Source organism: Hyaena hyaena, unplaced genomic scaffold (genome assembly GCF_003009895.1).
Source record: "Hyaena hyaena isolate Hyena2069 unplaced genomic scaffold, ASM300989v1 scaffold_284, whole genome shotgun sequence".
NCBI classification, from domain to species: Eukaryota; Metazoa; Chordata; class Mammalia; order Carnivora; family Hyaenidae; genus Hyaena; species Hyaena hyaena.
This window is the reverse complement of record NW_024080913.1, coordinates 1598279-1619560: the sequence shown is the minus strand read 5'-3', so window position 1 is coordinate 1619560 and position 21282 is coordinate 1598279. Positions and strand designations below refer to the sequence as shown.

At 51.0% G+C, this 21282-nt stretch overlaps 1 protein-coding gene across 1 annotated transcript in view; it reads right to left on the bottom strand.

Annotated features, from left to right (window-relative positions):
* Positions 1-1606: 1606 nt before the first annotated feature.
* CGN (cingulin) overlaps positions 1607-21282 on the bottom strand; it is a 29489-nt gene continuing 9813 nt past the window's right edge. Inside the window, exons 2-21 of the mRNA XM_039246249.1 lie at positions 19824-20694; positions 19142-19242; positions 18920-18989; positions 18737-18826; positions 16677-16804; positions 15950-16082; positions 15397-15609; positions 14815-14963; positions 14473-14605; positions 10835-11035; positions 10329-10535; positions 9716-9973; positions 8597-8767; positions 7148-7309; positions 3783-3872; positions 3244-3327; positions 3015-3133; positions 2601-2709; positions 2051-2214; positions 1607-1745 (exon numbers count right to left, since the gene is read on the bottom strand). Coding sequence (XP_039102180.1) covers positions 1607-1745; positions 2051-2214; positions 2601-2709; positions 3015-3133; positions 3244-3327; positions 3783-3872; positions 7148-7309; positions 8597-8767; positions 9716-9973; positions 10329-10535; positions 10835-11035; positions 14473-14605; positions 14815-14963; positions 15397-15609; positions 15950-16082; positions 16677-16804; positions 18737-18826; positions 18920-18989; positions 19142-19242; positions 19824-20681 — 3579 coding nt within the window. The 5' untranslated portion in view covers positions 20682-20694. The remainder of the gene's footprint in view (positions 1746-2050; positions 2215-2600; positions 2710-3014; positions 3134-3243; positions 3328-3782; positions 3873-7147; positions 7310-8596; positions 8768-9715; positions 9974-10328; positions 10536-10834; positions 11036-14472; positions 14606-14814; positions 14964-15396; positions 15610-15949; positions 16083-16676; positions 16805-18736; positions 18827-18919; positions 18990-19141; positions 19243-19823; positions 20695-21282) is intronic.

Sequence of the window (21282 nt, the reverse complement as noted above, 5' to 3'; positions counted from 1 at the left end):
CAGGTCATGATCTTGCAGTCCACGAGTTCAAGCCCTGCGTTGGGCTCTGCACTGACAGCTAGCTCAGAGCCCAGAGCCTGCTTTGGATTCTGTGTCTCCCTCTCTCTCTGACCCTCCTCTGCTCACACTGTCTCTCTCTCTCAGAAATAAATAAAAACATTAAAAAAATGGTTTCTTCATAAAACAAACCTCCAAATAAGCCAGGAAAAAGAACGAGAAGTCAAGGATTTTGGTATAGATATATCATTTTAATGTTTAATTTAAAATAAAATCAAGGCTGGATTCATTTGGGGGAAAATATCTAATTTGCAGAATAGAGGATTTTTTTTTATCATGAAATTACAAGTCATTGACGAAAACAGCCTTCTCCCTCCCCCAGGCTCCTTACAGAGCCTGCTTAGGAAATAAGAGAGGTGAATCATCTCCCTTACCTCCTCCCCACCAGGGCTGGGCTCTCCCCAAAACCCAAGGGAGGAATAAATCCTCCATTGCCTCTTCCCGTTTCTACCAAGAGTCAGTCTTTAGTCCTAGGCAGGAAGCCCTGTATCAGGTTCAAGCTCCTGAGATAACAAGGGCCCCCTGGTTCCCTACTAAAGTTGGCCACATCTGGACCAGAGGAACCACAAGGAAGACCTTTGCTTTTCAAACTCAGGTAGGCAGTTATCAGGGTTCCCAGATGCAACCCCGTTATGAACACATCCAGAGTCACAGAGGGAAAGGAGGAAAGACAGAGACCCTGAGCAGAACCAGGCCCACCACCTTATCATGGCCCTACCAAAGTCCCTCCCCCAGGGCTCATCAGCAGAGGATCCCGCAGCTCTCTAGACCGTTCACTGGGGCAGCAGGGAAGGCCGAGGGCCCTGTTTGGGGAAAGCTTGGTCCTCGGAGAGGTATGAATGTGCAGGCATAGAAGGCAAGAAGAGCATCCTTCTCTCCTCACCCTGGCTAAGGCACCAGAAGGAAAGAAGGAAGGTTGGGATGGGGAAGATGGGAAGGGAGAACAGACCCGTGGATCCACTGGCTTAGAGAAGACAAAATACACAGGAGCGGAGGGAGGTGGGGACTACCATATGGGTCCCCCAACTGTGCAAAGAGAAGCATCCAAGAACTGGATAGAGCCACACTAGTGTGTACATTACCCGGAATGTTCCACCCTGCTCCAGAGTTGGAGGGAAACATGTTGCAGGAGTTGAGGGAGCAGAATCACAAAGGGTATTTTTCCCTGAGCCTAAGGGTTAAGGGCTAAAGAAATAAAGCTTTATATACATGGCAATATCTGTTCCCTCCTATCCTGTCTGAGCCACTTCGGCCTCTACGCTGACCATCCTATTGCTATGAGGGAGAAGAGGGAGGATCGGCACTTAAGGGAAGGGCTCAGTTGGCCTACAATACCCACTTCTCCAGAGGAAAGGGAAAGCCCATCCACCAGCTTAATGCTAATGCCTTTTTTTACCACCATCATTCACACCCCTCCCAGTCTTCAGGCTGGATAATTGGGTGTCCCCCTCTCTCCCCCCAGGAATGGGGGAACCCGAGGCTTGGCAGGGAAGAACAGGACGGCCAGGGCGGGCCTCAAGTGTGGTGTCTGGTCCCTTGTGGACCCAAGCTAACAGGAACTGGTCTGCAGGTTGCTCTCCGTGAGCAGAGATGCGATGGAGGAAGGGTCATAGACGCTGTCAAATTCCTCATCTGAGCTCAGCCCTTCGTGCTGGGTTGACTCGGCAGCTGCCCGGGAAGCTTTGCGCCTGAGTCAGAGAGAGGAATACTTGTAAGGGAGGGACACAAAGATTGAGACAGCCCCACTTACCATGTTAAGGAAATTCCCAGTTGTTCTAAGCCCTGTAGGTACTCACAAGATCCGCCACGGATCTGAGATCTGGGGAGATGGGATTAGACTAGGGGCTAAGATGCTAGAGAATAATCACGCAGGCTTCCAGGCAGGAGGACGTGACTGCCAAGTGCCATCTTAGGGGCCCTCCTCCCTATCCAGTGAGCCATCCCCTTCCCACACAGCTATCCCCATCAGCCGGGGTCGGAGCACAGCCATTACCAGGAGTCCTTCTCTAGGGCTTTGATCCGGGCTTGGAGCTGCTCATTGACCTCGTGCTGCTCCTCCAGCTCACGCTGGGCCTTCTTCCTCAGACCATCAAGTCGCTCAATCTCCTCTTCCGCTTCATCCACCTGCCGCTTCAAAGCCTTCACCCTCAGGCTTAGCTGGCAGGATACCGAGCCCCCATGTTAGAAAAGCATCTGCTGCTACCGTGGACTGGGACCCTCCCCTGTAGCAATTCTGACAAGGGATCTTTGCCCTAGAAATATATCATGACCAGGGGCAAGTTCCCTAACTCTGCAGGTTTGTTTCGGGGATTAAATAGGTTCTGACATGTGTAACACTGAGAAAGAGAACCTAGCATGTCGCAGGCATGCGACGCGTGTGCTTACTCTGACTGCTCTAACCCAGTCCCTCCGGTTTCGTCTCCGGCCTTATACAAGAAGAGTTGAAGCTGGGAAGATGTCTGAGGTAGGCCCTCCGGTGGCCTTCCAGCAAACGCTCAGTACGCGCTTACCACGTGGTTGCTTGGCCCGGCTACTGTGTGTACCTGGTCCTTCTGGTCATTGACATGCTGCCGTTCATCATCGATCTGGATGGACAGCTCTTTAACTCTCCGCTCCAGTTTTCGGTTCGTGGACTGCAAAGCTGTCTTCTCCCTAAGAGGGTAGGGAAGGGGGGGTGTCTCTGGCTGTCGCCATTTCTGAAGGAACCCCTACGGGGCCCCCTCCGGCCTCCATGAACTCTGCTCAGTCACATCACACTGGGAAGCATCCAGGATTGATGCCAAAAACCAGGGAGAGAAGAAGTCATTTGCATTTCAGAAGATCTGCAACTCTCTCTGTTCTTTACCAAAAAAAAGGTCCCCCTAAGGATGAGGCCAGGTTGGCCATGTGTGAGGTGCAAGATGGAGGGGGCCTCAGAGGAGGAAAGCCCAGAGGGAGGGAGGGAGGGCTCACGTCACCTCTCTTCAGCTTGCAGCCGCTCCTGCAACTCCCGATTCTGGGACTCAAGCTGAGAGAGGCTGGCGTTAGGCTTCTGGAAGCCTTCTGAGCTCGCCAATCGGCTCTTCAAGTCCTTGTTCTGGAAGGGACAGAAAGTCTTCACAGTCACATTCCACTTCCAACTCCTCCTTTGGTACTTTCACCTGCCTCCCGGGGTCTGTCCCCAAGACTCCCCACTCCCCAGCTCACCTGTCTCTCCAGGGAGATTTTGTCACACTCCAGGTCCTGTCGAGCTGACCTCTCCTGCATGAGCTCTGTCCTCAGCTGGTCCACCTGGTGGGGAGGGGTGAGAGGAGCCAGATTCAGGGAGGGCTGACACAGAACCAGCCAGGTGAACAACATGAAGCAGAGTAAACCGTAGGATGCTCCCTGAATCCCCACAATTCCCAGGTGACTAAGAAATCAGCCTATTCGAGTGGGAGGAGCCACGGAATTTAAACAGGGCCTCCTCCATCTCACCAGGAATTAGCATCCCTTCAGAATGGCAGTAGCCTGGATTCAGGCCAGAGAGTAATCCCAGGCCACCGGGACTCCTTCTTCCACTCAACTCCCTGGCTTCTTTCCACCCGCCCTGAAGCAGAGGGGACCTCGAGTAGCGCCAGCCATGAATGGACTCTGCGGCCAGAATCCTCCAGACGGTGAAACACAGGAGGGCGGAGGTGTCCTGAGACGGCCATGAGGCTCTGCAGTCGGGGGTGGACACAGGACAGGGGTAAGGCAGGGCTTACCTGGTCCCGGCCCCGATTCACACGTTCAGTCAGCAGCTCCACCGTGCTCCTCTCCTCATCCAACTCCGCTTCCAGCCGTGAGATCTTTTCCTGTGGCGAAGGAGCAATTTCTGCTGCACACGCTGGATGCCAAAACGCCACACCCCAACCAGGACACTCTCAAAGCCCTGCCTCCGCAGACCTGTCTCAAGGGTCCCCACAAGTGCCGCTGCCCAGAGCCACCTCGGAACTACACCTTCTGCTGACCACGGATGGCATCGAGGGGAAGGGTGAGGGGCACCTGCTCTAGCCTTGGTCCCCTGATGGGATGACAAACCCCAGAACCTGTCCCTCCCTGGGGCAGCCCTGTTTCCCTAGAGGGAAAGCAGACAGAAATCAAAGTGCCTGAGCCAAGGCTGGGATGGAAAGAGTCAGAAACAGAAGTGCCAGGGCCCAGACCAAGGAAGCACCCTGAGGCCAGGCACTAGCCTGGACAGATGAAGCGTCTGGTCTCTGGAGCCACACTGCGTGGCCCTGAAAACCAGATTCCTAGCAAAGGGGCCCTGGCTGATTACCTAACCTCTCGGTGCATCAGTTTCCCTCAACAATAAAATGGAGAAGACAAGACCACCTTTCCCACAGGGTGACTGTCGGGATTAAATAAGTCTGAAGTGCTCAGCACATGGTACAATATGTGTTTGCTCCTGCTATCGTCTTGTTATCGTGATTATTGCCAAATATAGCAAACTGAAGAGACTATTGACTCTAAAGAGATGTCACCACTCATGCCCAGCCAACTGCTGCCGTGGAGGTAACTCAGGATTAGAAGCTCGGCGTTACCACATTTTCCAAATGTACAAAAGAAGCCAGAAATCAGAACTTTTATATGACATGTATAAATTCCTAAACACTGACAATTAATTCAAAGCCGTTTAAAACACTGCAGTCAGGGGCACCTGGCTGGCCCTCAATCTCAGGAGTTGTGAGGTTGAGCCCCATGTTGGATGTAGAGACTACTTAAAAATAAAAAAAATATTTGGGGCGCCTGGGTGGCTCAGTCGGTTAAGCATCTGACTTCGGCTCAGGTCATGATCTCACGGTTCGTGGGTTCGAGCCCCGCGTCAGACTCTGTGCTGACAGCTTGGAGCCTGGAGCCTGCTTCGAATTCTGTGTCTCCCTCTCTCTCTGCTCCTCCCCCATTCGTACTCTGTCTCTTTCTCAAAAATAAATAAACAGTAAAAAATAAATCTAAAAGGGGCACCTGGGTGGCTCAGTCGGTTAAGCATCTGACTTCGGCTCAGGTCATGATCTCACGGTTCGTGAGTTCGAGCCCCGCATCGGGCTCTGTGCTGACAGCTCAGATCCTGGAGCCTGTTTCAGATTCTGTGTCTCCCTCTCTCTGACCCTTTCCTGCTCATGCTGTCTCTCTCTCTCTCTCTCTCAGAAATAAATAAAACATTGAAAAAAACAAAAAAAGACTTAGCCCACATTTAAAAAAATAAATAAATCTAAAAAACTAATAAAAATATATATAAAAAATATTTTTAAAAAATAATAAAATTTCTCTTTTAAAAGTGTTTAACAACAACAACAACAACACAACACAAAACAAACATCCCTGCAGTCAAACTCCACCAGCTGTGGGCTACCAGCTTCCGTCCCTAGAGCAGAAAGGGGGTGTGGTTTTGATGGTTTCCTGTCTCACATTCAGGTCCTTTATCCATTTTGAGTTTGTGTATGGTGTGAGAAAATGATCTAGTTTCATTCTTCTGCATGTTGCTGTCCAGTTCTCCCAGCACCATCTGTTAAAGAGGCTGTCTTTTTTCCATTGGATACTCTTTCCTGGTTTGTCAAAGATTAGTTGGCTGTATACTTTTGGGTCCACTTCTGAGTTCTCAATTCTATTCCATTGGTCTATGTGTCTGTTTTGGTGCCAATACCATACTGTCTTGATGATGACAGCTTTGTAGTAGAGGCTAAAGTCTGGGATGGTGATACCTCCCATTTTGGTTTTATTCTTTAGTATTACTTTGGCTATTCGGGGTCTTTTGTGGTTGGGACCTCATCAAGATTAAAAGCTTCTGGGGTGCCTGGGTGGCTTAGTCAGTTAAGCATCCGACTTTCGCTCAGGTCATGATCTCGCAGTTCGTGGGTTTGAGCCCCGCGTCGGGCTCTGTGCTGACAGCTAGCTCAGAGTCTGGAGCCAGTTTCAGAGTCTGTGTCTCCCTCTCTCTCTGACCCACCCCTGCTCACGCTGTCTCTCTCTCTTAGAAATAAATAAAAAAATAAAAAATAAAATAAAATAAAATAAAAGCTTCTGCACGGCAAAGGAAACAATCCATAAAACTAATAGGCAACCAACGGAATGGGAAAAGATAGTTGCAAATGACATATCAGATAAAGGGTTAATATCCAAAATCTATAAGGAACTCACCAAATTCCACACCCGAAAAACAAACAACTCAGTAAAGAAATGGGCAGAAGATATGAACAGACACTTCTCCAAAGAGGACATCCAGATGGCCAACAGACACATGAAACGATGCTCAGCATCCCTCCTCATCACGGAAATACAAATCAAAACCACACTGAGATACCACCTCACGCCAGAGTGGCTAAAATGAGCAAATCAGAGCACTCTAGACGCTGGCGAGGATGTGGAGAAATGGGCACCCTACTACACTGTTGGTGGGAATGTAAATGGGTGCAGCCCCTATGGAAAACAGGGTGGAGGTTCCTCAAAAAGTTAACAATAGAATTCCCCTATGACCCAGCAATAGCACTGCTGGGGATTTACCCAAGGGATACAGGAGTGCTGAGGCATAGGGGCGCATGGACCCCAATGTTCATAGCAGCACTCTCAACAATAGCCAAAACATGGAAAGAGCCTAAGTGTCCATCAACGGCCGAATGGATCAAGAAGATGTGGTTTATGTATACCATGGAATACTACATGGCAATGAGAAAAAATGAAATCTGGCCATGTGTAGCAACATGGATGGACCTTGAGGGTGTTATGCTGAGCGAAACAAGTCAGGAAGGGAAGGACAGATACCATATGTTTGCACGTATAGGAGGATCTTAACGGAGGACCATGAGAGACTCTTGAATGCTGAGAACAAACTGAGGGCAGATGGGGGTGGGGGGAGGGGAAGGAGGGTGATGGGCATGGAGGAGGGCACTTGTGGGGATGAGCACTGGGTGTTATATGGAAACCAACTTGACAATAAACTATTTGTAAAAAAATTTTTAAAAATAAAAAATTTAAAAAAAAAAGAAAGGGGGTGTGGTGTGTCCTGGCTCCTCCCACAGAAGTCCCACCTGGGCCAGGACCTGGACACCCGCCCCCCTCCCTCTCATCCCCTCATCACCCCCCACCTCCTTACCTCGAGGCCCTTGAGTTGCCGGGTCCTGTCGTCCTGGGACCGCTTCTTGTTCTCCGCCTCCTGCTCCAGCCCCTGCAGTCTCTGGGCCAGCAGCTCCTTGTCTAGCTGGGCAGTGTCTCGGTCCGCTTGGGACTCCTGCAGGGCCTGCCGCAGCCTCTGGGTCTGGGCAGAGGGAAACGGGCAACAGCATGGAGAAGCGAGGTGGGGGCTGGGGGCAGGAGGGGCGGGGAGGGGGGACAAGTGTTTCCTCACTGACATTCTTTAGAACTGCCAGAGCACGGTGATAATAAAAAGCAGGCTGACGTTTAGTCTGTTTTCTTTTCTTTGAAGATCTTTAGCTTTACTCAACCATCCGGGATCCCGGCAGCATCCTATCTAGCCCACAGAAAGGAGCTCCTAGTTCATTTTCTTTACTGTTTTAAAATGCCCTACACAAATTAGAATCACTTAAGTCGTTTTCAGGAAACTGATCGTGGGTCCTGGGCCCAGGGGTTATGAATTAAATGATATGGGCTGCAGCTTGGGTATCGGGATTTTTGGGTTTTTAACAAGAAAAGGTTTAATGTAACCACAAAACACAAGTTTATAACACATTGTTACTGGAAAAGATTGTGAAGGATTAAAATTAGCAATCATATTTAAAAACAAATTTTTTTAAAGTTTATTTATTTTTGAGAGACAGAGAAACAGAGCAAAAGTGGGTAGGGGGCAGAGAGAAAAGGAGACACAGAATCTGAAGCAGGTTCCAGACTCTGAGCTGTCAGCACAGAGCCCAATGCGGGGCTTGAACCCACAAACCATGAGATCATGACCTGAGCCGAAGTCGGACACCCAACCGACTGAGCCACCCAGGTGCCCCTAAAACTAGCAACCATATTTAAAGCATCTACCGTATGTCAAACATGACTCTATATTGATACCATACCTCCACTAACATTGCAGTGTTGACATTCTTTTGGTATTGGGATTTTTTTTTTAAATCTCCCCAGGTGATTCTAATGTGCAACAGTTTAAATATCGCGCTACAGGGGTCCGGGGGGGTTCTGCAGGTTGAGAGTCTGACTCTTGATTTTAGCTCAGGTCATGATCCCAGGATCATAGGGTCAAGTCCTGTGTCGGACTCCTCATGGGGCATGAAACCTGCTTGAGATTCTCTCTCTCTCTCTCTCTCTCTCTCTCTCTCTCTCTGGCCCTCTCCCCCACTCACTCTCTCTCATCCTGTCTCTCTCTAAAAAAAATTAAAATTAAAAAAAAGTCACGCTCTACAGACAACAGACCTCCTATCATTGGTTCCTACAATGGATAACTCCCCTACCTTACTGTGTCCTAAGTGGTTAGACCTCAACCCGGGTCCCAGGATCCCTTGGCCCCAGGTTGAGTTAAGAAGCAATGACCTTCAGACCAAGGATGTTGAGAGGGTTCCCACCCCCCTGCCATTTCTGCTCCTACCTCATCCTGAAGCCGGCTCAGCCCCCCAGAGCTCTTCTCAGCCTCACTGGCCCACTCCTTGGCCTGGCGCTGGGCGTCTGCTACCTCCCGCCGGGCCTTCTCCTTATAATCCTCCAGCTGGGCCTGGAGCTGCTGCAGGGCCTGCTTCGAGTCATTCCCGATCTGCTCCAGCTGAGATGCAAAGAAAAGAGCCTTTTCAGCCCTGCACCCCTGTCCCTTCTCTGGGCCCGACACCCCAGACTGTACTTCATGCCTCCATTCTCTCCCCTGGGCCTAGGTCCCCAGTATGGCCAGTAGTAATATACAGACTGCCTGGCTTCAAATCCTTACTAGCTGTGTGACCACAGCTTGTCCTCTCTGGGTCTCAGGTCCCCATCTGTAAAATGGGAAAATAACAGTACCTGCATCATGAAGTTGTTGTGAGAAGTACGATAGTTAATTACATAAAGTACTTACAGCAGCGTCTGATATAGAGCAAACCTAATTGACCATATTTCCACAAACCCAAGATGCTAATGATTGCAAGATGTACCACTAAGAAAGAAAAATCTACTGCTTGAACTGTAATGACCCATCAAAATTATAAGACTGAAATCAACTTTGAGTGCATTTTAGAACTGATGAAATATATTAGGTGTTTGCTCTAGCTTTAGAGAGAGATTAAAAGAACCTTACCTGATAAAAAGCAACTAACTTCCTTTTTTTCCTTCCTCCTTGTCCTCCCCCAAATATAAAATCCCACCCATGAAAATTCCCATATTTAGGTCTTACAGACACCTAGGGAGGTATTATAGATCCTTCCTTTTCCTACCCCAAGTAGAAAATTCTACTAATGAAAATTCTTCTGTTCAAGCCTTATAGATGTCTAAGGGAGAATCCTAGGAGACCTTCTCCAAGGACCAAGACCATGGTGTTATGGGATATTGTGGGAAGGTCAAGAGCACAGAGGAGGAGTAGGAAGGACACGCTCCTTGAAGATTTGGCCTTGGCCTCCCCAGCAATGAATTTGAGGAAAGCAGACACCACTCATTCTGACTTCCCCATCGCTCCCCTCTCCCCTCAGGCAAGCTCCCTAAAGACTGGGGCCTCTTCCTAAGAGCCCAGGCCGACCCTGCCCACCTCCTTGTTGAGCTGGCACACAGTCTTATCTAGCAGCCGCTTCTGCTCCTCCAGCTCGGCCTTGCCCCGGCGGAGCGCCTCCCGCTGCTTCGCTTCCTCCTCCAAGGCCCGGTTCAGTGCCTGGTGCTCCTGCCCCAGGCGGGCCAGCCCCCGCTGGGCCTCCTCCAGGCGGGCCTCCAGTGCCCGCTTGGCAGCTGCAAGGCTCCCCTCCTCTTCCTGAGCTGTGTTCAGGGCCTCCTCAAGCCGCTTTTTCTCTGCCTGGGAGAGGGAAGACGTAAGCCATTTGGAGAGGGGCAGACAGGAGGGAAGAAAGAGAGATTTACAAAAAAGGTGGGCAGTGAAAACAGGCTCAGAGGCACCAGCAAAGGAATCAAGACACAGGGGACTGGCATGCGGTGAGAGATAAGAGACAAAAATGCCGGTGCAAAGGCCAAGATGTTGATGCCAGAGCCACACTCCGGGAAATAAACCTAAGTTTAAACAGAGGGTCGTGAAGGCAAAACGCGGCACACTCAGGGCAAAATAAAACTGGTGGCCGGGGAGCTGGCGGGGAGTACTCAGCCAGGGATGAGAGGCCAGAGGGCCGGGAGGAAGCCGGCTCAGGGGCACTGACCTCCAGCCGCTGCACCTTGTCCCGCAGCCTCGCCTCCGCCACTTCCCCACCCTCCGCCAGGCCTCGGGCCTCCTTCAGCTGCTGCTCCAGACCCAGGATGCGCCGCCGGAAGTCGTCGTTTTCCTCCTGGGTTTCCCGAAGCGTGGTTTCCACGGCCGCCCGCCGCTGCCCCAGCACCGCCACCTCTGCCTCTGCCGCCATCTGAGCCTGCGGCCAGTTCAGGGAGCGGCAGCTCAGACCCCGGGGCCCCAGGGCACCGGCCGCTGCCAAGGAGGCCGCCCGGAAGAGAGCCCACAGGAGCCAGGCCACCGCAGCGGCCTGCCCCTGAGAATCCCAGGCCTACGAGGCGCGGCGGGGTCATCAGGGCCTCCCCGGCCACCCCCTGGCTGCTCTGAACTACACACCTAGGACCATGATCTGGTCTGTACATACCCACGGCAGGGAACCTCCGTGCCCGCCAGAACCCTCATCCTGCACCGCCTGAGCCCTGTGCCCACTCCCCTTGCCTTAGAAGCCTCTTCACAGTCCTGTCTCAGCTGCTGGAGCGTCTTTTGTAGCTGCAGGTTCTGCTGTTCCAGCCCCCGGCATCGATCCGCCTCGGCCCGCAGCTGCTTCTCCAAGTCCCGCTCCCGGTGGCGCCCAGCCACCTCCTGGCTCTGCTGCTCTTCCTTCAGCTCCTTCAGTTCCTGCTGTGTCCGGCGCAGCTCCTACAAGCGACGGGGGGGCAGTGACAGGGCACGGAGAGCCAATCTGGGACAGGAGACTGTGTAGCAACCGGGACTCTCACATGTCGCTGCGTGAACGGACGTTGGTGTGGCTACTGGGGCGGGGCTCAGTCGGTTGAGCTTCCAACTTCGGCTCAGGTTGCAATCTCGATCTCAAGGGTTTGCGAGTTCGAGTCCCGCATCGGGCTCTGTGCTGACGCTCAGAGCCTGGAGCCTGCTTCAGATTCTGTGTCTCCCTCTCTCTATGCCCCTCCCCCACTCACATTCTGCCCCCCCCACACAACATTAATAAACAGCAGTAAAAAGAAATTAAAAAAAAAAAAAGATGGTGTGGCTACTTGGGCAATTGGTTTGGCAGTTTCTCAAAAAGTGGACCCATTAATTCCATTCCTAGGTATATATCCAAGAGCACTGAAGACATTTTGGGGGGAAACATGTTACATGAATGTTCACAGCAGCATAATTTCATGAGAGCTGAAATATAGAAATGACCCAAATAACCATCAGTTGGTAAACAGATAAACAAAATGTCGTATGTCCATATAGAATATTATTTAGCCATAAAAAGTATTGAAGTACCAATACTTGCTACAACATGGGTAAACCTTAAAAACCATTATGCTAGGTGAAAGAAACCAGACATGCAAGGCCATATGTTATTGGAGCCGGATTCTGTGATACCTGCCTATGAATAGTCAAATCCATAGAGGCAGAAGGTAGATTACTGGTTGCCAAGGGCTGGGGAAAGTGACTGCATATGGGGTTCTTTTTTGGGGTGATTTGAAAATGTTCTGTAATTAGATAGTAATGATGTACAACTTTATGTACATATTAAAAACCACTATGTTATAAAAGGATGAATTCTGGGGCGCCTGGGTGGCTCAGTTGGTTAACCGTCCGACTTTGGCTCAGGTCATGATCTCACAGTTCGTGGGTTTGAGCCCCACGTCGGGCTCTGTGCTGACAGCTCAGAGCCTGGAGCCTGCTTCAGATTCTGTGTCTCCTCTCTCTGCCTCTCTCCTGCTCACACTGTCCCTTTCTCTCTCTCTCAGAAATAATTAAAACATTTAAAAATAAATAAATAAGTGGGTGAATTCTATGGTATGTGAAATAAGTCTCCATAGAAAACATTACATGGAATAGATGATGGTGTGGACAAAATAGGACTGGCTGTTTCAAAAACAAAAGAAAATATATTGAAAACCAAAACATGCAGCACGATAAATAGTGGTGCTGCTTTTATTTCTTTTTTATTTTTTAAATTTGTTTAAAGTTTATTTATTTTGAGAGAGAGGGAGCACAAGTGGGGTGCAGGGGAGAGTGGAGAGAGAGAATCCCAAGAAGGCTCCATGCTGTCAGCATGGAGCCCGATGTGGGGTTCAATCTCACAAACTGTGATATCATAACCTGAGACGAAACCAAGAGTCAGGTAGTTAACCAAGTGAGCCACCCAGGTGCCCCTATTTCTCTTTTAAAAAATTAAAATATTGGGGTACCTGGCTGCCTCAGTCAGCAGAGCATGTGACTCTTGATCTTGGGGTTATAAGTTTGAGCCCCACAGTGGGTATAGAGGGAGATTATTTCAAAATAAATTTTTTTTAAAAAAAATTAGGAGGGGTGGGAGAAAAAATTAAAATATGAACTCTGGTTCTAGTTCTTCAGCTACTAGCTACTTCTGAAATTCAGAAAGCACCATAAACAGACTGAAATATAATATATTGTGAGTTTTCAATGTAATACACTAACAAAACTACAAAGAAAAAGAAAAACAGGGGCACGTAGGTGGCTCAGTCGGTTAAGCATGGACTCTTGGTTTCAGTTCAGGTCATGAACTTGCAGGTTGTGGGTTCAAGCCCTGTATCAGCCACTTCACTGACAGTGCAGGGCCTGCTTGGGATTCTCTCTCTCTCTCTTTCTCTCTGCCATTCCCCTCCTCTCTCTCTCTGTCTCAAAATAAATAAACTTTTAAAATTTTTAAAAAAGAAAGAAAAAATCAGCACAGTGTATGGTCTACATTGGACAAGGTCCATTTTCCTTATTAATACTTTGTTATTGAGTAAGTATCGATAAAACCTACTTCATATGAGTAAATGAAGCACTAAGTATTACTTTTTAGCTTTTGAGCTTTATCTCACAGAATTAATCAACTGAGATTGTCCAGAGGAATTATATAGACTAATATAGCAAACAGACTTCAGACTATCCTTGATATTTGTTAACTTCATATTAATATAGTAAACTTTTAAGAGAACTTTTCATTTCACAGCCACTGAAGTATATTTGGTTTAGGTTTATTATGTTTTTCTCGACCACATATGTGCATAAGCTCAGACTTTTATTTATCTGGAAAATCATTACTTAGAGCTATACTTCTTTACTCATTTAATAAAAACAGTTACTCTGGTTAAAATCAGGCAGTCTTATGGTAAAGGCATGATAAACAAGCACTGATCAATAAATACTTGTTAAGTAAGCGCCAACTATGTATCCAGTGGAGTGAATCAAAGAATTATAAACTTAGAAGACTCCTCAGGAGGCCATAAATGCCAATTCTCTATACAAAAAAAATATTTTCTAAGTTTCTAAATCATCCAAAATAATTATTTGCTTTCTTGTCCTTCATAAAGTAATACAAGGAATATGAAGAAATTATTTATATTTACTTCAATGTGATGACTTTGTCATTTATAAAACATCCATGCAGGATAAACCATTTAATTCCCCGGGTCTAGCTGCTATGGTCTCCAAGCAGCCTTCAAATGACAATTTGGCTTTCTGAGTAGGTCAGCCTGCCAGACCAATATGAGTATTCCAGTCTGTGTGACACTTCACATTACGAGGCGATAAACTGGCATTCTAGCTGCAAATGTTTGTTTTGTAGATGTAGGTAAAGACTCCATATCTCCCCCACCCCGAGGCAGAGCAGCTCTCAGGATGCTGACCGAACTCCAAGCTTGCAAAAATGACCCTGGAGTTTCACAAATCCACCGAAATGCTGCTCCCCATGAGGTCTCTGGGGAGGTGGCCAGCAGCCTCTGGCTAGAACCCAATCTGGCCACCAAAAGTCCTTTACATCAGAAACTGGCATGTTCAAGATAGCAGCCTAGCTGGATGAGAACATGTGGGGGGAGCAGCCTAGCTGGATGAGAACATGTGGGGGGATATATGGCCAAACAGGTCCTGAAAACCCAGCCCACAGAAGGCCGCCCCAACAGCGTAGAGGCCGGGTCAGTGTCCACCACCCCGACCTGCCCTTCCACCCTCCAATTCCAAGTCCATCCATCTGTCCATCCGTCCTTCTTCCTTCATTTCTTTTTTTAAAGTAATCTCTACACCCAATATGGGGCTCAAACTCACAATCCTGAGATCAAGAATCCCATGCTCCACAAACAAAGCCACCCAGGCGCCCCTCCAAGTACCTTCTTGAGCTCCTCCATGTGGCGAGTATCTGCGGCACCAGCTCGGGCCTGCCCCAATTCCCTTTGCAAGACCTCCATCTTCTCCCCAAGCTCCTCTTCCATCTCCTCCTTCTCCATCCTCAGCTGCAGGAGTCTGAGCCCAGTGAGGTGAGTGGAAAGGGAAAGGGAACAAGATCAGACCACCTTCCTGGGAGAGGTTAGCAGAACAATGCAAACTACCTCCCCAGAGGCCAACAGCCTGGGCTTCCACTCTCAGCAGAGCAAAGGGCACAGCGTGGGTAGAAAGGAAGCAGGATGTAGGAACATGGATAAGCATTCTCGAGAAAGATACAAGGTCCTCACTCCTGCTTGGTGGCTCTAAGCTCCTCCTTGTTCTTCTGGAACATGCTTTGCCAATGCCCTGTCTCCTCAGAGGTCTCCTCCAGCTCTCTCTGCAGTTCCCGCACCAGGGTTGACATCTTCTGCCTTTCAGCCTCTAATGCTGCATGGTCCTAGGGAAGGGGACAGTTGGGGGCCAGGAGGCTCAGATCAAAGTGTCAGTGTGTAGAAGGGGAGGCCCAGGCCCACGGGGCACCACGCCAGCTGCAAACCCTCATCCCCCATCGATGCCTGGTGCGATGCTAGCAGTGAGCTCTTCCCAAGCCATGGTCCACCCCACTGTCATGGGGAGGAACCTCCCCCAGTGATTTCCCCATGGCACCCTGGTCACTCTCTCTCACGGTGGCCCTGGCCTGCACTCCCTCTCTCTGCCCTTGCAGGTTTCCTGGCCAAGGTGTTCACTACATCCCACGTGTGTCCTTTAGAAGGAGTTGCAGTGACAAGTAGAAAAGTCTCAAAACACCACAGCTTCTCGGCAGCCCGTCCTGGCGGGGGGCGAGTGGGCAGGGTGCGCCTGCCTCTGGCAGCCCCTGCTCTATCACGTGCCTGGGTTGCATCCTGCACGCTCCTGCGGAGCTGCTCTGCGTCCCGCTGGTACTGCTGCCGGACCTGCTCCACCTCCTGATCGCGGGAGGCCACCTCCTCCTTCAGGGCCCCCTTCAGGGCCGTCAGCTCCCGCTCCCGCAGCCGCAGCTGCTCCTCTACCCGTTGCTTCCCCTCCAAGACCTCTTCCAGAAGCTCCCGGGTCTCTAACAGGTCCTGGGGAAATGAGGATGGAAGGTATGGACATGACTATAATAGGATCCGCCTTTCTATTCATTCAGGCAGCCAATCAAAACTACTTAGTAAGCACTTCATACCTGTCAGGCTCAGTCCCAGGTGCGCTCTGGCCTCTGAGATGCCAACTTAGGAGAGAGGAAATTCACCATTCTGGGATCTAACCCCCCACCCCCACACACACCCCTGTGAATCTGTCTGAAAGCACGCTAAGGGGTGCCCGTAATCAGCTACCTACTGCCCAAACTTTGGGAAAACCGGAGGTGAGCAGCCATGCAGGTGCTCTAGCGGACAGCAAGTGGAGGCTGGGGCTGCCCCCTACCTTCATTAGTGCCTCCTTAGCAGGCTCAGGCCCCTGGGCCCGTTTTAGCTTGTCCTGCAGCTCCATCACTTGGGTCTCCAGCCCGTGTCGTACCCTTTCACCCTGGTCCACAAGGAGCTTCATGTTCTGGAGCCTAATAACAGTGGATAACGTTACTAAGTTCTAGGAGTCAGGCAGCTTTCGACGTACTTTACGTGTATTGATTCATTTAAACCTCCTTCGAGTCTTTGTTCAAATCTTAATGAGGCCTCCACTGTTTCTCCACTGATCTGCTTTAACCTACCCTACCTATCGCCTTCTCCCATGCTACAGGTTTACTTACCTAATATGTTCTTTATTTACAGACCCCCTGGCCCCCACTAGAAACTTTCCTTCTGGAGAACAGTGCTCCGCATCTGAACGGTTCACTGATGTACCCCAGGAACCCAGATCACTGCCTGCCACATGATTCACTGCAAAAACATCTGCTGCATGAACAATCTGTGAGGTAGGTACTGTTATTAACCCATTTTACAGATTTAGGGCCAGAGGCAGAGAGGCAAATCCAGGTAACCTAACTAAGGCACTATCACCATGAGTGATAAAGTAGAGAAAGGTCCTATCTGTCAGCTGTCTCTGTTTGCTCCTTCCAGCTTTTAGAGATCTCCCCCCTCCCCTGCCCCATCTCTCTCTCCCAGGGGGCACCCACCCACTCTGGCCCCCCACATGTACCACCGGCGGCACTCACTCTTTGATGCTCTGCTGGGCCTCCCCCTTCCTCCTCTCCAGCAGCTCCTGCAGTCGGCTACACTCTTCTGCCTTCTCCTCCAGCTGCCGCTCCAGCCCGACCCGGGACGGCTCTAGCTTCTGTCGCTTCTGGAAAAGGCGAGGAGAGTAAAGCAGGTGGAGAATAGGAAAAACCTCTCAGAAGGACCAGGAGTAACGGGAATGTCTAACACATGAAGACACTCACTAAATGACAGGCACTGTACTAGGGACCCTGTGCTTATTATCTGCCTTAAGACTTCTCACAAGCCTCAGGACTTGTGATGGTTTAAGGTACCTCCACTAATCCTCTGACATTCCTTTCAAAAGGTGAAGCCTCTTTGCTGGAGAATGGGGTGGACTTAAGGACTCTCTGCTAACAAAGAGAAAAAGGAAGGAGTGATGTATAGCTTCTGAGACTAGGTCCTAAAAAGGCATTGCAGCTTCCAATCCTTACCTTCTCTCCTAATCAGTCACTCTGAGGAAAGGTAGCCACCATATTGGACCCTCGACCGCCCCGTGAAGAGGTCCACATGGCAAGGAGGTGAGGCCTCCAACTAGGTGGTCTTCTCATGACCAGCCCCAGCCAATACCTTGCTTGGAAATTCATAACAGACCCTGCGGCAGAACTACCCAGCTTAGGGGGCGCCCAGGGACTCAGTTGGTTTAGTGTCCGACTTCAGCTCAGGCCATGACCTCACAGTTTGTGAGATCGAGCCCTGCATTGGTCTCTGTGCTGACAGCTAGAGCCTGGAGCCTGCTTCAGATTCTGTGTCTCATTTTCTCTCTGCCCCTCCACCACTTGTGCTCTGTCTCTCTCCGTCTCTCAAAAATAAATAAATATAAAAAAAAATAGATTAAAAAAATTTTTTTAAAAAGAACTACCCAGCTCAGCTGCCTCCAGATTCTGGGCCCTCAGACACCAGGAGACAACTGTTTCAAGTTGTTAAGTTTTTTTTTTTTTTTTTTTTTTTATTTCTAGGAGAGAGAGAGAGACAGCGTGAGCAGGGGAGGGTCAGAGAGAGAGGGAGTCACAGACTGAAACANTTTTTTATTTCTAGGAGAGAGAGAGAGACAGCGTGAGCAGGGGAGGGTCAGAGAGAGAGGGAGTCACAGACTGAAACAGGCTCCAGGCTCTGAGCTGGCAGTCAGCACAGAGCCCGACGCGGGGCTCCAACCCACGAACCGTGAGATCATGACCTAAGCGAAAGTCGGACACTTAACCGACTAAGCCACCCAGGCGCCCCTCAAGTTGTTAAGTTTTGAGATAACTTGTTACACAGCCATACATAAATAAGAGTCCAATTATCATCCCCACTTTACAGTTAAGGAAACAAAGGCTCAGAACATTTAAAGAACACGCCTCAGGTCAGTTACAAAGCCAACAAGTTAGGGTACCAGGATTTGAACTCACTTTGACTCCACAGCTGACCAGGACACTAGTTTGCTTTCCAGGAAACAAGGGGTGTTACAATCCAACACTTACAAGCACCAACTACATGCAAGGAAGTACCGGGAGAGGTGGAAGCAGGATGTATTTTTTTAACACATGAACTTTAGCATAAGACTGACTTGAATTTTCAAATTCTTCTCTGTAACTTACTGGCTTGAACACTCCACCCCTCTGATCATCAGTTTTCTCTTCATGGAAGTGTCCACAACGCCCACCTTACAAGGTCCCTATGACTAGGACACATTACCTGGGTTATCCTCAACAAGCAATGGCTACTGTGTACTGCCATCGCTGTACCATCAATGAAAAGGATCAGGGTGAGGAATCCACTCACGGCACACGTGGCCAGTGAGCAGCAAAGCCGGGAGGGAACTTCCAAAGGAAATGGAGAGAGGGCGGTCAGAGCCCAGATGAACGTGCTGCTGTCGCTGAGCTCCAGGGAGCCCCAGACGTGCTTGGTGGGACGGGCACATGCCCTTGCCTCTTGGGTCACAGAAGACACGAGCGCTTGCCCCGTTGCTTGGAAGAGTGGCCGGGCCACGGCTCCTCCCCGGTGTCCCATGTGCCTCCTACACCCCATCTCCCCTCACCTTCACCTCTTCATCCAGCTTTTGCTGCAGCTCCTCCACTTTTCGGGTGAGCTCACCCTGCCCAGCCTGGTTAGCAGAACCAGAAGTCATCTGCCAGGGATATGGAGGGAAGGGGTGAGTCCGTGCCCAGATCCCAGATCCCGAAGGACAGAGCCCTGCCCCCTGCTCCCTGCCTCCACTCACCACCAGAGGCTGCATCTGCTCCAGCACCAAGCTGACCTTCCTCTTCACAGACATCTCGCTCTCTGAGCTCCTGGAGGGTAAAGGGACAGAAGCAAAGCTGAAGGGAGGGAAGAGGTGGCAGAGAGGAGGGAAGGGAGTGCTCAGGGCAAGGAAGATGAGGGACGAAACCGGAAGGGAAAGGAGGGAGGTATGTGGCCACCCCGTTGGGAGGGCCCCACACACCCCTCCCTCAGGATTCTGTAGATGGTGGCCTTCACATGGTCCATACTGCCGGGTGGGGCAGCCTCCTGCTGGTCTCGGAGGAGGTCCGGGGTTGATTTGAACTGCAAAACATAAACCCCGAGAAAGAAGAAGATTCAGCCAGAGGCATGTGCGGCATTGGGTTGGCCCAGCAGCGGCAGGCGGACACCACAGGCATGACACGCGGACCCACGGTGACAAACTCGCCTGAGGCCCGAGCAGCGGGCCCAGGAGACGTCCAAGCAGGGAAACCCCTTGCTGCAGCCGCCAGCCACGTTCTCCCTGACAAGCGGACCATCTGTGTGCTAGAATTTGCAAACGATTTACTTTTAAAACAGGCTTAACCTCATCTCCAAGAAGCTGCCCCCTGACTCAGTCGCACTCGTGAGTGGTAGACGAGGCCAGGAGGCTGAGCAGCTCGCATTATACTTGTGCTGCCAGCTGCCGGCCAGGCAGGAGCCAGTAGCCCTCTCACTCGCGAAGGCGATTTCAAAGTCCGTCCGATTTCCGTGGAAGTATCTCGAACGCGAGCGCATCGTCTATTGAGTAGAAAGGTACGGAGGACAGCCCAGTAGAGACTGTCTGCTTTTGGTTATTGGAATCGGCAAGGGGCCCCGGGGCTAGTGGGTCAGGGCTCAGAAGCCCGGGAGGGCTGGGGTCTCACCTGCAGCAGGCCGGGGTCCTGGGCTCTCCCCTGCGGCTCCTCCAGACTCTGAGGAAGCCAGTCCTGCGTCCGACGGGCCCGGCTAAGGCCGCCGGGAGGGCTGTGGCTCTGGGCTGAGCTGCCCACGGGGCCATCCAGCTCTGTGCCAGGGGCCCCACGGAGGGGGGACAGGCGCTCCCGGTCCTCGAGGGCGGCCCGTGGGAGCCGGTTGTCCAGGCTTTGGCTCCGCTTGCGCTGCTCGGGCGCTAGGGTCCGCAAGCGCCGGCTGGTCCGGCCCCGGCTCTGCCCTCCGTGTCGACTATCAAACTTGTTGATGAGAGAGTCCACTGAAGATAGGGGAGCAGTGTCAATGGTGCCGCCCAGCGCGGCTCCGGGAGGGGCCAGCTCCAGCAGGCTGGCACTGCGGGCACTGGCACTCAAGGGGGCAGGGCCTGCCAGGGAGGCCTGGGACCGGGACCGGAGGAGCCTCCCGTTCCCACAGGCCCCGGACTCCTCATCCGAAAAGCTGCCCTGTGAGCGTGCAGGAAACCCCTTGGCGTGAGAGTAGGAGCGCTCCAGGGGTTCCGAGTCAGAGCTCAGAGCTCCTGCGGCCCCTCTGCCGTGGGTCCCCTTGATCTGGACTCCAAAGGAGTCACTACCTTGCTCCCCACTGTTGAGCACCACAAAGGGCTGCCCAGCAATGCCCTGCACGCGCACAGCGACCCCGTAGGAGCTGGCTCTCGCATCCTTGGCCGGACGCCGTCCACCACGACGAAGGGTGCCCATCTCCGTGTCACCCACTGGGTCTGTGATGAACCGAATCTGGACTCCATGGTCTACGGGGCCCCGGGGCTCAGTCATGGTGGACACAGGCTCCATGAACAAGAGGGTCCTAGAGAATTAAGAAAAGAGTTTAGGCTGAGGGACTAGAGCCCAGACACCTCCACCTGTCCAGCTTTTGTGCAGCTGGCTGCCTTGTCATTTCTTCCGCGTACAGCAGTGGTTCTCACATTTCATCTGAGCAGCAGAAGTACTCAAGGGCCTATGAAGACGCAGACTACTGGACTGTGTCCCCAGAGTTCCTGATTCAATAGGTCTGGATTCGCATTTTTAAAAAAAAAAAATTTTTTTTAATCTTTTTGAGAGACAGAGCATGAGTGGGGAAGGGGCAGAGCGAGAGGGATGCACAGAATCCAAAGTAGGCTCCAGGCTCTGAGCTAGCTGTCAGCACAGAGCCTGATGCTGGGCTCAAACCCACGAACAGCCAGATAATGACCTGAGCCGAAGTCGGACGCTCAACCAACCGAGCCACCCAGGCGCCCCATATCTCACTTTTTATTTTTTTATTTATTTTTTAATGTTTTATTTATTTCTGAGAGAGGTAGAAAGAGAGACAGGGTGAGCAGGGAGGGTCAGAGAGAGAGAGACACAGAATCTGAAACAGGCTCCAGGCTCTGAGCTAGCTGTCAGCACAGAGCCC